Consider the following 17,500-nt stretch of genomic DNA (forward strand, 5'->3'; position numbering starts at 1 on the left):
CAGACATGTGCACAAAAGAATAAAGAAAAATATTAAGACGGAATTTGGTTATTATGCATAAAAGAAGAGGAAGACTTTGTATCTTAGGTGTAGATTAGAGTTATCACCTTATATGGCAAAAGCGAGTTTGAAAGTGCCTAGCATAAAAGTCAGTAAGTATTTACACACAAAAAAACACAGTCAGTAGCACAATGGGTTGGACCACAGAAACTATAGAAAAATACTGTAGATGAGAAAAGGAATGTGTATTTGATTATAAAAAAGAAAGAAGTGGCTTTTGTTTTGTGCGTGCGTGTGCGTGTGCGTGTGTGTGCGTGTGCGTGTGTTTACATGTTTGCGTGTGAGTGGTTTGGGTGTGGGTATGCACGTGTGTGCACGATGTGCACGTATATAGATATATATATACATATGTATATATATGTGTAGATATATACATGTATATATATCTATATACATATCTTTGTATATGTATGTGTATATATATATATATATATATATATATATATATATATATATATATATATATATATATACACATACATACATACATACATCATAATACATTTCATATACATACATACATACATACATACATACATAATATACATACATTAATAATAAACATATACATACAACATATGTGTGTATATATATATATATATATATATTATATATATATATATAATATATATAATATATATTATATATATATTAATATATGTATTATATTATATAATTATATATATATTTTATATATTTATATATATATATATAAAAATATATTATATATATATATATATATATATATATATATATATATATATATTAGTATTATATATTATATATATATTATTATATTTATAATATGTATATATATATATATTATTATATAGTATATATATATATTATGTATATATTTAATATATATGTATATATATAATGTATATATATATATGTATATATATATATATATATGTTATATATATATGTATGTATATATGTATGTATATATGTATGTATAAATGTATGTATAAATGTATATATATGTATATATATATGTATATATATATTAATGTGTGTTTGTATATGTATGTAAAGACATACATATATGTATTTAACTATGTCTGGTCCTAAGAATAGTTTGTGCAGGGCAAGCAGAAATACTGAGTGAACTTATTATAGGCTTGAAACTTGTTTAGGCATCATAGGTGGTAAACTTGAGGGAGAGTGATTAGTAAATGACCTTGATAACTGAAATCAGTAAAGGACTTTGAGAAATGGGATGTTTGGGGTTACTATTGTAATTGCCACTTGTAGGTTAAATACCAGCCAGTTGATAGTGATTGTCTGAGAATATTATTGTTATGATAATTACATTTTTATATAATTGATAGTTATAACCATAAAACAAATTTTAATGAACCAGGATGATTTTTGAAAACATGATTATACTGAATACATTCAGATTTTACCAAGTTCAGTAGGCCTAGTTTAGGATGATGCTTGCACGTTTCTAAACATTACACCAAAACCTACAAGTTTTACTCTTGTAAATAGGCCATGCCCACACCAGACTTTGATTCTACTACATACTCGTTTTCATGTATACCAAATCCTCCATTAATCCTGTGGAACTTACTGCACAGAGCAAGTACCTTCATATTAAGGAAGACAGATATGTATGTTGGTCTGTCTTTCCATTTTGTCATTTTTGTCACATAATACCAGCTTTTCTGTAGCCTGGTTGAATTTCATCACCACAGTTGTTAGTAGAATGTAGTAACTAAACTGTTCTGCATTGTGTAAAGAGGAAAATGATTCTGGCTAACCAACAGATGAAAGCACTTGGAATTGAATAAAGTCTTTTTTGAGATATTTCCTTTGTGTGTGAATAGTACCAGTTCAGCTCAGTTTGTGATTCTGAATCATGAGTTTGAATTGGTTACAAAGTCAGTATTTAAAAAAAAAAAAAAAATCTTGAATATTGTTTACTTTGCAAGAAGTAGTGGGAGACATTGGTATGCACATAAATTGATAAGTGAATTTAGCATGATTTACCCTCAAGAGCCACTTTGGAGAAATTTTATGTCTAGATCATGCTATGTTTACCTGGTGGACCAAAAGATCACACAGGAGAGAGATAGACATTGTTAACTTCAACTGTGGTGGTAAATGCTTCTAGCTTTTGGTCCCACAATAATTAGATGCTTTTGAGAAGGGCTTCACAGTTTCTGTACTAAACTGCCATTGCTGTGGGCATATATATATATATATGTACATATATATTTAAAGCAGATAGCTGTGAGGCTGTCTCAGTATATCTTATCACTCTCTCTCTCTTTGTCTGTCCGTCTGTCTCTCTTTAGCTATTTATCCTCAATTTGTTATTATTTGGTCATTTTATGTCTGCCATACGAGTAGTGTCTAGTGCTTGGCTCTGTTTTGTATATTTGGATATTGTCTTGGCAGTATGCTGTAAAATGTGTTGTTGATATGGTAAAGTATGATATGTTAGATTAATTAATTACATGTTAGTTATGGCTATCTTTTAGATTATAATAAATATTGGTTATGCTAGACAATATCTAAAATGCATTACATCACAAAAAAGACAAGAAACAAATCTTCTACACCAGGTTATAGAATAGTGTGTGAAGTGATGTTGGATTATGAGTCTTTGCTGCAGCTTTGGGACTCATATTCCACACCATAATCCACAGAAAGGGTTCTGTCTAAAACTATTTTCTAAGACTCACAGTTGCTGATCTAGTGTGATGTGATTGATTCACTTGGTTCCCAGTCAAACAGCATAGTATTAAATGCCTTGTAGGGCCAAAAGGGAGGAACCATCCTGCCCTAGACAAAATTTCTAGTAATGCCAGACTCAATCTCTTCTACCTCCTTCCGTGGGCAAGTGAGGGACCAAATCTATAGGGGCTTTCATAGTAAAGACCTGTGAAGGAATTGAAAAATTAGATTGTTAATTTATCTCAAGAAGCTTTTTAAGATTTTTGGAACTTGTCATGTTTTAGGTAGAAGAATCAATCTTTTCATTGTATGAGTCTTACGAATATGTATTTACTATGTAAGTGCCTGGAGTTGGGTCTGAGATCAGCCAATATGAGTCTTAGTTTTTGTTTCATGAAAGCTTGTTTTCCCATTCTGAACTCCCGGGAAAAAAACAGGCATGTGGAAGTGAAAAGTTCGGATAACTGCAGATTATGGATGTTTAAAATCAAAGAACAGCTTAGTGCAGATAATTTTGAGGGTTTGATAAGTGATCCACAATATTAATGAAGATGAGAAAAAAAATATTTTTATGATGGTTTATGAAGATAGGTGCATCCAACTAGCTAGCCATTTTTCCCCTCCTTCTCTGACATGGCAGATGTTCCGTACTGTATTAGTGATCCATTCTGGGTGATTTCCCCTAAGGTTCCTAAAGGGTGATTATAACACAAGCATTCCAGTACACTAGTCATTCTGGTGTGCTGTGGGGAAAGCGTGCTGTATATTCCTCATTGAGTCAAGTACACTTCCAGGAAAAGATTGGTGTACAGTTTAAAAAGACTTGCTACTTTGATGTTATAATTACTGAGTCTACTTTTTCCCTCAGATAACCACTTCCTCCTTCTTCTTCTTCTTCTTTATTTTATAGAAATTTGTTCCTTATCCCAAGTCTTCTTACAAATTCCTTTGTTTACTCCCACCCCAATAATAAGTTAAGTGGCATAAAGAGAATCACATTTTCCTCTGAGAGAAAGCTTCTCTACACCAGTTTGTTGGGAACCACAGCGCACACATTTTCTTTCCTTTGCTACTAATTTAGCACCAACTCCCCACCCCTTCTGTGATATAGTTGTTTCTGTGGTGTGCTTGAGCAACTGTCTTGTGAGTCTTGTGAATATGGCCCCAGATGACTGATGTGAACTAGCCCAGGATTCTGTCACAAGGAAAGCTTGGGTCTTAATATTAAAAATAGGCCTTTGTTGTCTCGTTTATTACTCTTTTTTTTGTTTTTGTTTGTTAGAGTAATAACCAAGAAATATATATAGTCCCAAAAGTCTCTGTAGATTGTTTTTCATTTACTTGAAACTTTGCTACTGACCTTGACCTTCTACTACTATTTTGAGATTCAGCCTTTGGTGAATTGAACTTTCTTTAGCTCAAAAAATCTTCATTCCTCTATTAATTTATGTAACTGATGAGAGACATTCATGTTCTTGCAAATTATGAAACTGTCTTTGTTTATTTGCTTTGCTTGGCTCAACTTCTAGTAGACAATCTGCACAAATGGTAATACCTGTAAATAACATAGTATGCTAAGGGTTTGTGCCATGCATGTAATAATACTTCTTACCCCATTTTTCTAGAAAGCTGCAAAACTTAGATCTGTGGTGAGATTAGTGGTTTTCAGCTTTATGTACAACACTGCAGTTGATATGGACATTAAAGCAAAAAGGGAGTTTAGTCTTTATCACAAAAGAAACAAAAAACAGGGCTCATTGCCACTAATTTTCCCACAAGTCCAGTGCAGCTTCTTGCCATCATCATCAGAGTTGCAAAGGATGTCTTTTCTCCTTGCAGGCATAGGTGATGAATGCTTAGTTAATGATAATGAAGCCTGTGGTAAAAAAAAGCCATTAGCTCAAAAATATTATGTATGTACACTAGAATAGTTTTGTTAAGAACCTATTTAAGTGTTTATTGTCGCTATTGGTATGAGTGAAACCATAGCCCTTCATGACCTTCTGGCCATATTCCTTCTCACCTGTAGACAAAAAATGCAGCCCAGTGTTATTGTTTCTGTATTCATGCTGGTGACAAGATAAGAAATTGTGAGCCTTGGATAAGGGCATCAGAGAGGCTTACTTTCCTGGTACTGTAAAGAAGGTGTAGGTCTTCATGAATATTTTCATTTTATAGAAAAAGGGAAACAAATGCTCTTCACATTACATTAATATAAAGATTTTCACAGAACAGTTACATCAGTTTTAAAGACCTCATTGATCCATTTTCTGAATGGAAAAAGATTGTTTCATGTACTGAGAAAAGAAAGTGTTCAAGTTTATGTGGAAGACAGGTTTTATACAATTCCAGGTATTTACAAAATGTTTTTTCGTTTTTTTTCATCATTTTTTGTCTTTTATTTGTAGTATATAACCGATTCAACACCCTTTTACATATGTTAACATGATTTTCTGTTTCCAAATATGAATCATTTTTAAACCCAGTTATTTTTGTGAAAAGTTTCATGTGTTTCATGAGAAAGAATGTTAATTTCTTGAAGAGCTTATGAAATGGGAAAATGTTGAATGTGAAAATGCATGTGTTTTATTTGTGATTACTGTGTTCAACAGTCTTTTCTAACGTAATCCATGTTCTGTTTGATACTGATGTAAATTTTTTTTGTACTTTATTCAGGGAAAGATATTCCAAATCCTTGCAAATGGTGAAAAGTAATGTGAAGTGCATGGTATTTATGATTGAATTTAATTACTACGATGATAACTTTATCTTATAACGAAAGAGAATCACCCCTTTGAAAGTAAACATTGGCTGCAGTATATGACTGTTTCTAGTCAAACTTATGTTTTGACGTGTCATTTATGTTTGCTGACTAGCCCTTGTTGGAACATAAACTTATATAAACCTTGTGTTTTTTCCAGTAATAAAGATGATTGAAATTTTAATCTCTGGTAGTGGTTTATTGACATTTGTATTATCCTTATTTATGTGTGTGGGTTCATTTTTTTAAAATTAATATATGATACTGTCCATGCAGTTATATATTATACCTGTAAAACTGACAAAACTGCTATAAATACAACCATGGTATACATAGTGTTGTTGTAAACTAACATAGAGTATGGGAGGTGAGTGTCATTACACAGACTATTCCTTTAGGTATGTCTTGATAGGCTTTCATATGCTCAGGCAAGATATTTTTTTGTGTCTATATTAGATATTAAGGTTAGTGAAGTAGAAAGGTTATTTGATAATGCAATGAATTTACTTGTAATTTGTAAGATAATCAATCATTTAGTTGAAATGGAAATTTCTTTACAGTAGAGATTGATCCTCTGTAATAGATTATTTATTTAATATGAAAGAAATTGAGCTACTTTTGTGTATTCTGAATATGTTATTGTTGTTTTTCAGACCTGAGGTTCTAGAAGTTTGCAGGAGGTGCTTAACTAAATTTTGGCTTCGTAATAGAGCTCCAATACCAAGGGGTAAGTTTAATCAGGTTTAGTGAAAGAACCTTGTTGCATGTCACTGTTTTTTTTTTTATAGATATTGACTTTTTAATTTTTTAAAGAATTAAGTGAAATCTGTTTTTTGATATATTTTTTTTCCAATACTTAAGAAGATAAATGATACTAAACAAATTTAGATGATTGTATCACATTATAATGTGTAATTATTGTGATATTAATTTATAATGCTACAGAGTCTTGATATACATGATATTCATGAGATAAAAATGTAATTCTAATGGCATAGGTTCCCATCAGAGGTGTGTAGCTTCTGCGAGGAGTAAAGGTGGTTGAGGTGAGCCAGTGCACTAGGAGACGTAACAAACACACACAGCCATGGGCAAGCAGAACAGTAAGCTGAAGCCTGAGGTGCTGGAGGACCTCCGCTCCAACACAGAGTTCACAGGTGAGTTCCAGGCATCAGCTCAGACATTTTAGCAGATAAGCAGCCATTGGCTTTCCTCAGTACATTTAGGCAGATCATTGTTAATCTGTTGAAGACTGTTAATCTGTTTTGGAGGTTCTTAAATTCATGGAGCTCTTCCCATAATTTGCTCATAACAAGTTATTTAAATCAAATAACAAATTATTTATATATCTGTGAGGGATAGAACATGTAGCTGAGAAAAAAATTGCATTTTGTTTTGTTTTTTAATAATGTGAGTCATGAAGAGATTAAAAGGATGAGAGTCAGTGGTGGAGAGTATACTCTTGTTGAACACCTAATACATTCAGTAGACATGGTTTTTCAAGAGGAATTATTCATAGCTCTTAATTTGGGGCCTTGGTCTTAGGTGCCTAAGAATTTCTCATTTATTTCAGGTTATCATATTGTGTCCCAGTTTTAAGCTAAATAGATATAACTTTGTCACTAAGTGATTCAAGAATTACTTTGTAGTATATTTCACTATTTGAGTACAGTTTTAAAACTTGGATTGTTAAGTTCTTAATCTGAAATACATGTCCTACAAATAATATGATAATCTTTTTTATACAGACTCAGAAATCCAAGAATGGTACAAAGGATTCCTGAAGGACTGTCCAACTGGACACCTCTCTGTTGAGGAATTCAAGAAGATTTATGGGAACTTTTTCCCATATGGTGATGCCTCAAAGGTTAGTTTTATGGGACCCTCTGAGTGGTTTCCCATACTTTACTGTAGTCTAAATAAAGCTGTGAATGAAATTGCTGTATGAGTGTTAGGGAGAATGGTATGTGTTTGCCTGTTGAATGTTAAGCAGATGGTTCTCTGTTTCAGAGGTGGTTGGATTAGTGTATTTATACAAATTACTCTTCAAGATGACTGTTATTAGTTTATAGTAAAAAGATGAATAAATAAATAAATAAGAGATTATTGATCCACCCATTGCTTGCAATACAGTGATGCCATTTGTCATTGCACATCATTTATGGTTCTGTGTTGGTATTAAGGAATAATTGATAGCACTGAATGTTCTATGTGGCATGTATGACTTTAAGAGCTGAATTCATCATTTAGTGCTTCTTACTTCAAAGCTCCTTTTTTTTTTAATAAGCATAAGTTGCTATATGATGATTACACTCTTGCTGTGTAGTTTGCAATGTGTCAGGTACTCAGCATTCTATATATTTATCCAAGTAATTTTTGTATTAGTGTCACAATGTAAGGTATGTTCACACGAATGGCTGGCGAGATAGGAATATGTATTGGGACGTAAGAAATTTATAACTAAGAACTACCAAACCTATAGCTTAGACTGCTTCAGTACCAGATGTCTGTATGTGCCAGTGTCCAACTTTTACAAATCTTACAGTCCTTACAGACTTAACATTATACTCTTTGCCAGTGCATGATAACACCTTCATTGATATCACATGCTGTAAACTTCTGAATGAGTGAAAAAAAGAAAATAGAAAATTTTGATATTTGGTACTCAGAGTGTAAAATAGAAAAACTGTGGGAATCAGCTTTCCTTCCATGTAAAAAAAAAAAATTGATTACTTAAAACATCAAAAGTTCATTTAGGAAATGCTGTTTGGTGTAAAGTATATGGGACAGCTATATTTCATGCTCTAGTGAATAATCTAGAATTGACAGAGAAAGAAAGAAAGAAAATACATGTAGAGATAATTATATTCATATGTAGAATTTGTTTTAAAAAATTATTGGAGGTAAATTTTGAAACCAATTATCAAAGCAGAATAATGTATTAGATAAATACATTAACTGCAATATTTAGTTATGGATTATTAGTAGAGATTGACAAGAAGATTGACCAGGTGAGATGTACTAAAATATGAAAGCAGATAATATTCAATCTTTTTAAAGACCTTTTAAAAGAAATAAATGAAAGTTGACTATATGAAATTTAAAGTGAACTTATTTGTAAGGCCTTACATGTTTTCTTAGGAGGTATAATTACTACATCCCATGCTATATTGCTGAAGAACTATGAAAGAAAACTACAGAACTGTAAGAAGTTATTATGTAGTATAGGTCTTAGGAGTTCCTTGCAAGTGTATATTTCTTGGCATCTCGTTATCAAAACTTTTCTTCTATTTTCTCTCCTTTCTTTTCCCTATCTCTCATTGCCTCATTCCATTCTTCTCCCTTTCTTCTTCATTTTTCCTTTCTTCCTCTTGTTTTTCTCTTCTTTCTCTTCTTCTTGTCTTCTCCTCTCTTTCTCTTCTTCTTCTCCTTCTTCTTCTTCTTCTTCTTCTTCTTCTTCTTCTTCTTCTTCTTCTTCTTCTTCTTCTTCTTCTCTTCTTCTTCTTCTCCTCCTCCTCCTCCTCCTCCTCCTCCTCTCTCCTCCTCCTCCTCCTCTCCTCCTCTCCTCCTCTCTCTCCTCTCTCTCTCTCTCTATCTCTCCTCCTCCTCTCTCTCTCTCTCTCTCTCTCTTCTCTCTCTCTCTCTCTCTCTCTCTCTCTCTCTCTCTCTCTCTCTCTCTCTTTTTTCTCTTTGTCTCAGGTATTATCAAATATCAATTAATCAAAATATTAGAAGTGCATGGTGGAGGTTTCTGTGTAGTCTTATTTCTCTTTCTGTATGAAATGAACATTGAATGTAGAGTTGGACATTTTGACACACTTTTTAACAAACTTGAACCTCTGTACTAGGTTTTATGAATTCTATAAGTTATTCATAATGCCTTTGAAACCAAAAATAGATACTTTCAAGAAGCAGTATTATGCTGTTTTACCTTGTCTACAGCCACCAGTGCATCAACTTTCCCCCTTCTCTTCTGCATTTTTTTCTCACCAAAGGTTTACTTGAGAACATATATGATAATTTAAAGTAAAATTTGATATACTACTTTGGTGGCAACAGCTCTCCAGGTGTACACTTCTTGAATCAAAGACTTAATTGACATTGGTGATACCTGATATTGGTTTAATTTTATCAATTATGAATTAAACTTTACAATGGTTTGTTATTTAGAAGTAACGTAGATTTAAATTATAGTTTTTCATTGTTGATTCTTATTTCCTTTTTTTACATTTACATTATTTTTTCTTTATGAATATCATGTATTCTGGATATTGGGAAACAGTACTTAGAAAGTTATCTACTAAAACCTATCAAATCCCATAATGGCAAGCTCTTTGTACTAATAATTCCCGGATATTGTTATAGACGACGTAGCAATATGTTAATCCTCTCATAGTACAGCCACTGTTAAGTTCTGACAAAAACTTGGTCTTCAGAACTTGGTATTGTAGTAGCAAGCTGCATTAGAGAAGCCAAGGATTATGTGCTGTTTGAAGATTTGTAATAAATCATTTGCATATGGATGTCAAAAGCCAAGAAATTAGGTAAAGTTAAGACTGTTCATACTTGACATGAATCATTAAAAGAAAAGCATATAGCCTTGGCTAATACTAAATGCATGACTGTTTTGTAGATTTTTTTATTTTATTTTAGTAGCTATCATGTATGTACCACTTGCCAGAGTGTGATTGTAAAGCTCTTGCAGTATGCCTGTGTTGTAAATAGTGCTTAGTGCTTTGTGATGTCTTAGTTATGGGTAATGCTTTAATGTGCTAAGTGTATGAGTGTTAGAAATGCAGTAATTTGGGTGATGCAGTTCTTGCTTTGCCACATGGACTTTCCTGTATGGAATTTTTTGGACTATTGGAATCTTTGCAAAGAAAGTCGTATGTGTTTTTGCCTTTCACAGAGGTTAGTTTTCATTCACCAGAGAAATAATATCTTCCAACATGTAATATTATAATAGACTGCAAAGCAAGATCATATATATATGAGCAGGAATTGAAGCATACAGATTATATAATCATATGAGAATTAATGTAATTATTTCATTTACTTTTTTGTTTGAGTTTTTATATTTTTGTTGTGGCTAAAACCTCCTCATTACCTCCTGCCCTTATACCCTGGCTGTGTGACGCCATAGTCTCAAAAGTCAAACCTCGTTCCTTCATCCCCTAATGTTCCAGTAAATTAACTTTCAGTGAGTTGCAAGCATGACACTAAATAACCATAGCAACATAAAAGGCAGCCATAATACAAAGCTTTCATTAGACATAGGATCACAGTACTCAGCCTATGAATGGACATCTACAAAGAAGATTCACCATTATTGCATTAGAATGGTGAACATTTCTGTAATGTTCTCTCTTAGGTCTGAAGGATCAAGATCTTACCAGCTGCTAAAAAAAGAACATTTAATAACCAAAAAAAGGAAAAGAAAGAAAAAGGAAAAGGGGCTATCCAAACGAGGTTTGACTGTATTATGTGCAACTCTTCATCACTTACCCTTTCAAGCAGTTCGCTGAGCATGTGTTCCGGACCTTCGACGCCAACGGAGATGGAACCATAGACTTTCGGGAGTTTCTGTGTGCCCTCTCTGTCACATCCAGAGGCAAGCTGGAGCAGAAGCTGAGGTGGGCTTTCTCCATGTATGATCTGGATGGCAATGGTTACATCAGCAGGCAGGAGATGCTGGAAATTGTTACGGTAAGAAAAGCCAGTCGCGTGGGGCTCTCCTTCTGCGGCCTAATGCGAGTTTTGTCTATGCCTTGAAGCTTCTTCAAAGTGTATCACATTGTTTTTGTTAGAGTTTTATTCTTGGTGAATAAAATGCTTTAGGTGCTTTAAAAGGAATGAGATGTAATGTACTTCAAGTATTGTCTATTACTTGTAAATCTAATCTTAAAAATATTCATTGTTTAGAAGCAAGCTGTCTTTCTTTTTAATGTTTTAATATATTTGTTGATAAAGTATTTCACTTTCTGTTACAAAGGAATGAGGACTTTTTTTATGTCATTAACAGTATATGCCTTTTAATTTAATATTGCAGGCTTTTGGTATTGTGTGAGAGAGAGATGAGAGAGTGAGAGTGAGTGAGTGAGTGAGTGAGTGAGTGAGTGAGTGAGTGAGTGAGTGAGTGAGTGAGTGAGTGAGTGAGTGAGTGAGTGAGTGAGTGAGTGAGTGAGTGTGTCTGCCTGTCTGTCTGTCTATGAGTGAGTGAGTGAGTGAGTGAGTGAGTGTGTGAGTGTGTGAGTGTGTGAGTGAGTGTGTGTGTGTGTGTGTGTGTGTGTGTGTGTGTGTGTGTGTGTGTGTGTGTGTGTGGGGGTGTGTGTGTGTTTGTGTGTGTGTGTGGGAGTGTGTGTGGTGTGTGTGTGGTGTTGTGTGGTGTGTGTGGGTGTGTGTGTGGAGTGTGGGTGTGGTGTTGTGTGTGTGTGTTGTGTGTGTGGGTGTTGTGTGTGTGTGTGTTGTGTGAGTGGTTGTGTGGTGTGTGGTGTGTGTGTGTGTGTGTGTGTGTGTGTGTGTGTGTGTGTGTGTGTGTGTGTGTGTGTGTGTATGTGTGTGTGTGTGTGAGTGAGTGAGTGAGTGCGTGCGCATGTGCGTGTGAGTGTGAGTATGCGTGCGTGTGCATGTGCGTATGTGTGTTTTTTCAATATTTTATTTATATATGTACTTATGACATGACATTGTTACACAATAGTTTTTTTCTGTGGACTTAATGTTGGACTTTGCATGTTAAACTAAAGAATTCAAATGTTGGTCTAAGAGATTTTCATTGTAATAAGGAAATTAATTTCAATATGTCACCCTGCCATGTCTTTTAGCTGATCTGAGGTTGTGCGCATCCAAAGGTGGTCTCATATTAATTGCCTTTATTAACCCAATCGTTTGGCAAGAATACATGCCATGCCCACTGTAACACAGGTTTTTTTATTGTATTCACACATAGATGGCTCTACAAGTGCTTAGTCATCAAGGGGTCACTTATTAGTCCTACCTTTCTCACCTGTTTACCCTTTCTTGGCTTTTGGAAGATTTTTTGCATTATTTCTTGTCTTAAATGTTAACAAGATTTTAATATCTTTAATAATCATAACATCAATACAATATAAACGTATTGATATCAATTGTATTAAAGGAAAACGCATTTTCTGCCATTCAAGGAATGACGAAATCAAGATCGTCAGTAGGGCCTACTGATAGACCCCTTGGAGCTGAGCAATGTGAGCCATCTGTATGTAACAAAATTCACAAAAACCTACAAGGGACAGAACATAAATCCGGGGTGATTGGGTTTTAAATGTTTTGTTAATTTAAGTTTTTATCTATAACACAATCATCGATATCTTAACTTCAGTACACTATACTCATGAAATAGGATACATTAACGTTAATGTTATAGATGAAGGGTTAGATTGATAAAATATTTAACCCACTGGATCTGGAGGCTTCACTGCCATCATGTGGGCCAAAATACACAGGCTTATGTGAGTGAACACTGCCGGGTGTGCAGCTTGTAGATGGGGCAAACAAACACTTATGTGCGGTGACAAGACTCCATGCCTCCTCTTTGCAATGGCATTTTGTCTTTTCCGGCTGAAGCATTTTTAGCTTTTATGCCATTTTCCAATGGCTATATTTGTCATTTGATTTGCTTTATCCAAAAGGTAATAGACTATTCTCCTTGCACAGAATCCATATTATCTCACTAGGTAATCTGTAACTCGGTGCAATAATAATAACAATAAGTAACATTTTGTTTTTTGTGTCTTTTTTTCTTTTTCATAATATTAAATTTCTGTAAGACAACCTGTACTGCCAGTCATGGTGGCCAGGAATACGATCCTGAACATAGAAATATCGTCCTTCCTAGTCTGCGCTCTTCCAGTCACAGTTCACAGACATTGCATTCCACTCATTTATCGATGGAAATAAAGCAAAACCCCTTTTCTTAATGCCAGATTAGTCTAATCACCCTCCAAGAGCTTTGTGCACTTGTGGCGTGTCTTTCTTGTCACCCCAGCCTCAGCCAAAATGCTTATGACTGCAAGTTCGCATTACCCGGCCCACAGCCAAGTTTTCCCATGAGGACATGTTCATATCATCCAACCCTCAAGTTGGGATTGTCACGTCATCCGGATCGTAGGGTTTAATAGACATGTTGATGGACAATTGGTCTGAGAACCTTTTTAGATGTGCATACCTTCATTTCCAATTGTATATGTTCAGTTTGAAGCCTTTGTTCCTCGCAGTTATGTGTTTTACTCTTTCTGTTCTTTATTTACTCTTCTTCTGTCATTACAGAAGTTAAGTTTTCAGTTGCACATGCTTTTAATGGAATAAAGGTAAAAAGAGTGACTTGTAATGTTAATCCATTAAAGAGTCCACTTACAAAACTTTCCGATATTATCTTTATATATCTTCCTATTCAATAAAATAGTTGACTTGTATATCTGTTTGGTTTGGTTTTTATAGGTTACAAATATACCTTGTCATTATGTACTCACTTTGATAAGATACAGGTCTTTGCTTACCTTGGAATGGTAATATAATGTGAACAAATAATGAATCTGTTACCTCCTTATTTTCTGAGATTTCATAAAGTATGAAGAAAATGGTTAATTTTGTTCTTGACATTTCAGGCAATTTACAAGATGGTTGGGTCTGTGATGAAAATGCCAGAAGATGAGAGCACTCCAGAGAAACGCACAGACAAAATTTTCCGTCAGATGGACAAGAACAAGGATGGCAAGCTCAGTCTTGAGGAGTTCATCGAAGGGGCCAAGAGTGACCCCTCCATTGTGCGCTTGCTGCAGTGCGACCCTCAGTCCGCTCAGTGACCTTCCTGAACCTAACTTGACCTATGTTAATCAATCTTAGATATTTGATAAACCAACTTTAACCCAGAGTAATGAGTCTTGGCCCATAATAACATCCCTTGTTCTCTTAAGATTCCTTATTAACAATTAACCCATCTTGTCTTATCACTTCCTGCCACAGACTTAACAGTAGCCTCATTTATATTCTGTATAAACTTCCAGGAACCCCTCAAGGACCCCCCTCCCCCCTCCCTTACCTCTCCAAGCATTCCGGAATCCTGCACTTAACGCCTTCCTTTCTCTACGTACCCGAAGCATCGGCATTTTCCTTGTCCAAATAAGATTCTCTGTTTTATAGGTCAGACACTGTCCCCCACACTCCCAGCTTCACTTGACTCTTGAAAAACATCCCTCTCTCCTTTCATCCTCATCCTTGGCTAGCCCCTGGAGGGTTCTAAGGACTAGGTGCTTGCGGCCAGCTGTGCCGTCACCTCACTGTCATGAGATGCCGACCTCTAGCCATGTGTCTTGTTTATGTTAAGCTGCGATTGGCTGATGAAACCTGCAAAAGGAAATTTTTATTTTCAGGGCTGTTTTTATTTCTAAGTATTAGGTATGGGACTAAAATCCTAGGGATGTAACTTTTGTAATGAAGCTGGGGCAATGTGGGTTTTGTGGGTTGTGTGGAGTGAACGATTGTACAGAGCAGGATATTACAGTCTCCTGCCAAGCCCCTCTGTATGTAATGTGTGTTACCTGCACAAAGAATTCCTTGTTTGGTGCTCACCTGTCAGAGTCAGAATAAGTAAAGAGCAAAGGTGTAGCAACATATAGGGTTTGTAATTTTTCAACGATCCCAATTGTACTTAATAGCGGAGAGTTGACTTTCCTCTGTCGGATGTTCTGAGTCATTCTACATACCAGTTCCATGTATTCCATTTCTATTTTTTATTTACATTTTGTCAATTGCATGTTTATGCTGGCAGATGTTTGATTTTCCCATATTCCATGAATATATCCTGATCATCATAATAGAACCACAAGGTAATTTTAATTTGATGTTGATATTGATGTTCATGATTTTTGGCTTTGACACTTTCAAGTTTGAGGAATTTGCAGATTTTAAATAAAATAAGAAGAAGACAACTGCATATATGTGTCTGATCACTCTATAACAGCATTGTAGACTTCTCTAAGGTAATGAATAGAAGAGTGAAAAGTAACAGTCACTTTTGTCCTAGGAATGATTGAACAGTTATTTCACACATTATTGATGCTGTATACTTAAGCAGATGAATCCAAGCACTGTTGAGGTTGTAGGAGAATGTGAAACTTACGGCTATTTGTATCCATGAAAATAACATGTTTTATGATGGAGACACAGTATTAATTGTTGATTTTCTATGGCTAAAGTAATTGTTGTAGGAAGTGTTCATACATACGTAGTTGTCGGATTCCACAAAATTCATTGTTAGCATTACAATATTGTTAACCTCTACATTTGTATGGAATGAGATTATCTTACATAATAGTAGAATAATTAACTTAATGGTGTAAAGAAAATTGTGCTATTATAATGAATTTTCAGCTTAGGGATGCAGCATGGATATGGGAGCTGCCAGAAAGCTACGCTTCTTGATATGAATGTGGTCGAGTTTTCCCAGCCTTTGCAATCAGTGTGTATTCAACTACTGCTCTTCTTCATCTTTGTGCCAAAGTGTCATGAGGATTTATTTAATTTTTCTGATAATAAAGTGTTAGCATGTTCCACTGGTGATGCTCATAAGGGGAAATCGGTGGGGCTCTTATCCTTCCATCTCTTGTGGGGGTTGGAAGATGACAGGGACCTTTTGTAACAAGATAAGGGGTTGACTGTACTGTTGTCTGTTCAGCTCCTCTTGTGGTTCGTATGGTTCTGCTGCATTATCTTCCTTGCACCCACACTGTTCAGCCTGCTTCTCTTATGTTAGTCCTAATTTTATTTCTTTTTATTTCTTATCACGAGTGCTATTTTAAAGTATGGGTACCTCTCATTTTCCAGTTGATTACCTTTAATTCATATGGAGACGTTTCAGACATCCCTAATTATTGTGTGCACAAAATATGTTGCTTGACCACCACTTTTGTGCCCATGCTTGGGTGATCATTTGGGGTATTTAGCATTAGTTCTTCATCAAAAAATATTCATAATAAATTTTTTGTGGGCTGAAATTGCTGATCATTTTGCATGATTTTTTTAAGCTGTGGATCATCACTAGGAACAATGGCATTGAATAAATTCACTTGTTATTATTACCAGAATTTTTCTGTCTTGTTCTCACAACTTTATTAGTAGCTGTGGGAATGACACATTATATGTATTTTAATAAAATGTTGCAAACTTGCCTAGGCATGTCGATCATTGTGATTAGGGGCTTTATCCTCAATTCCCAGATAAGTGCAAGTGGATTTAAACTTGGAAAACTCCATCATGTACAGTTTGCAACATGTTTTTTTTATGAAAATTCCTCGATTTACCACTTGTGTGTCCTGAATGTGAATTTGTCTGTGAAAACAATCATATTTGATAATTCTGGCATAATGACCAGGCATAAAATTTATATCTATTTTGGTAAGCCATCAACATGTGTGCTGCATAATGTCTGAGTGTCTTTCTGTGATTGCCACTGTTGTGTTATCTGATGACGCTTGATGACTGTGCTGTACTCCAAGTCAGGTCTCTATTTATTGGTACTTCTGCCAGTTCTTGTTGACTAGGGGCCCGCCATAATCTACCCCCTATCACAAACTGCTTTGAAGTTTAAAGCGTCATCATTCAAGCTGTATTGTTTCAACTTTTTGCCATGGTACATTGCTAGGAAGACCACCACTCACCACCACCATTCACATACACATGTTCCTCCTTGCCGTCACAAGGGGTTGGGTGGGGGAAGAATGGTGGTTGTGAGATATGTGCAGTTTCAACATATTTTGGAGGAACTTCTTATACAGAATTGTGATTTATCTCCATCCTTAGTATTTTTGATCCACGTAAGATTTGCACATCATAATTTTATACCAATATACATTGCATTAAGGTCTGGTGCATACCCTTGAAGTAAATTTGGCTATTCAGTGCCTGCCTAGTATACCTGTACTTCAACCAAATCAGGTTGCATATTAAGGACTGCTGGAA

The 17,500-nt window shown here is 34.9% G+C and overlaps 1 protein-coding gene across 4 annotated transcripts in view; it reads left to right on the forward strand.

The window, feature by feature from the left end:
• The first annotated feature begins 6,080 nt into the window (after positions 1 to 6,080).
• Positions 6,081 to 17,500, forward strand: part of LOC119580966 (neurocalcin homolog) — an 11,960-nt gene continuing 540 nt past the window's right edge. The window contains exons 1-5 of one of the 4 annotated variants that reach the window (XM_037929216.1): positions 6,081 to 6,236; positions 6,519 to 6,666; positions 7,258 to 7,376; positions 11,024 to 11,215; positions 14,149 to 17,500. The exon at positions 14,149 to 17,500 is cut by the window's right edge and continues 540 nt beyond it. In XM_037929216.1, coding sequence (XP_037785144.1) covers positions 6,597 to 6,666; positions 7,258 to 7,376; positions 11,024 to 11,215; positions 14,149 to 14,346 — 579 coding nt within the window. In that variant the 5' untranslated portion in view covers positions 6,081 to 6,236; positions 6,519 to 6,596 and the 3' untranslated portion in view covers positions 14,347 to 17,500. Of the gene's footprint in view, positions 6,237 to 6,507; positions 6,667 to 7,257; positions 7,377 to 11,023; positions 11,216 to 14,148 lie in introns of all 4 variants that reach the window. The other 3 variants (XM_037929230.1, XM_037929222.1, XM_037929239.1) reach the window with 3 other exon arrangements.

This window comes from Penaeus monodon, chromosome 2 (genome assembly GCF_015228065.2).
Source record: "Penaeus monodon isolate SGIC_2016 chromosome 2, NSTDA_Pmon_1, whole genome shotgun sequence".
Classification (NCBI taxonomy): domain Eukaryota; kingdom Metazoa; phylum Arthropoda; class Malacostraca; order Decapoda; family Penaeidae; genus Penaeus; species Penaeus monodon.